Consider the following 1,334-nt stretch of genomic DNA (forward strand, 5'->3'; position numbering starts at 1 on the left):
AAAGCATTCACGGACCAAAACAGGTATAAATTTAAAATCAAACATGAATAATCCATCATTTCATGTAGCGCCTTCTCGATTTATTTTAACATTAAATCTAAATAGCCGATTGAGAAAGAAAAAAGTTTATTCAATTCATCCCTATTTATTTGTAGTGATAAATACATCCCTGGATCATCGCCATTGTAAAAATGAAATGCAAGCATAAATTAACTCTTTTTCTGCACATTTCCAACGCTTGTGCATACAATGCAAATATTTATAGAAAAAAGAGGAACTAATCCATTTATATTTTGTACTGTAGGCTAGAAGTACTTATGGCATTAAAACGAATTCAAAACGAACATAATGCAGCCAATGTGTATGACACAAACAAATTTCATGAAGAAAATGAGTGCACTAACGTTATCACGAAATGCAAAGAGAAACTGAAAGCTAAACAATATGAAATCAGTGAAATGAATTGCAAAGAGAAGGAAAATCATGAAGTGAATTTGAAATGCAAAGTGACTAAAGCATGTGACGCGAATTCGAATTTCAACGGTAATGACAACAATGTTGTGAATTTGAAAGACAATGAGAATGAAATCAATGATGTAAATCTGAATTGTAAAGGAAGTGTAAACAGTGAAGTGAATTTGAATTTTGATAAGAATGAAATCAGTGAAATGAATACAAATTGTGACCAGAATGAAATCAGTGAAGTGGAACTGAATTGTGATCAGAATGAAATCAATGAAGTGAATCTGAACTGTGACCAGAATGAAATCAATGAATTGAATTTGAATTGTCAGCAAAATGAAATCAGTGAAGTTGATTTCGAAGCTCATGAAACTATTGAAGTGAATCTGAAAGGGGGTGGAAATAGTAAAGTGAATCTGAATAGTGAAGATGATGAAACTGACGCAAACAATAACTATAAAGCAAATAATGAGAATGAAGTTGCCATGAGAAACAAAAACAAATTAGTGAAGTGAATTTGAATTGCAATGAGAATGAAATCGATGGAGAGAATCTGAATTGTGAAGGGAATGAGAATAGTGACATGAATTTGAATTGTGAGGAAAATGATAATACTGAAGTGAATTTTGAATTCAAAGATATTGAAAATGAGAAAGTAAATTCCAGTTGTAAAGTGAATGAAATCGATGAAGTGAATCTGAATTGTAAAGAGAATGAGAATAGTGACACAAATTTATATTGTGATGAAAATGGAAACAGTGAAGTTGATTTGGTTGTCAAAGAGATTGAGAACAATGATGAAGTGAATTTCAATTGCAAAGTGAATGAAAATAGTGAACTGAAATTTAAAGAGAATGAAATTGACAAGAACA

At 30.9% G+C, this 1,334-nt stretch overlaps 1 protein-coding gene across 1 annotated transcript; it reads left to right on the forward strand.

Moving 5' to 3' along the window:
• Positions 1–317: 317 nt before the first annotated feature.
• LOC128551861 (homeobox-like protein HDP1) lies at positions 318–977 on the forward strand. Its single transcript, XM_053532787.1, has one exon. The coding sequence runs from the start codon at positions 318–320 to the stop codon at positions 975–977; it is 660 nt and encodes a 219-aa protein (XP_053388762.1).
• Positions 978–1,334: the final 357 nt, after the last annotated feature.

Source organism: Mercenaria mercenaria, unplaced genomic scaffold, assembly GCF_021730395.1.
Source record: "Mercenaria mercenaria strain notata unplaced genomic scaffold, MADL_Memer_1 contig_1775, whole genome shotgun sequence".
Taxonomy (NCBI): domain Eukaryota; kingdom Metazoa; phylum Mollusca; class Bivalvia; order Venerida; family Veneridae; genus Mercenaria; species Mercenaria mercenaria.

Coding starts and splice junctions, on each gene's coding strand:
- LOC128551861 (XM_053532787.1), top strand. CDS start 318: ATGGCATTAAAACGAATTCAAAACGAACATAATGCAGCCAATGTGTAT.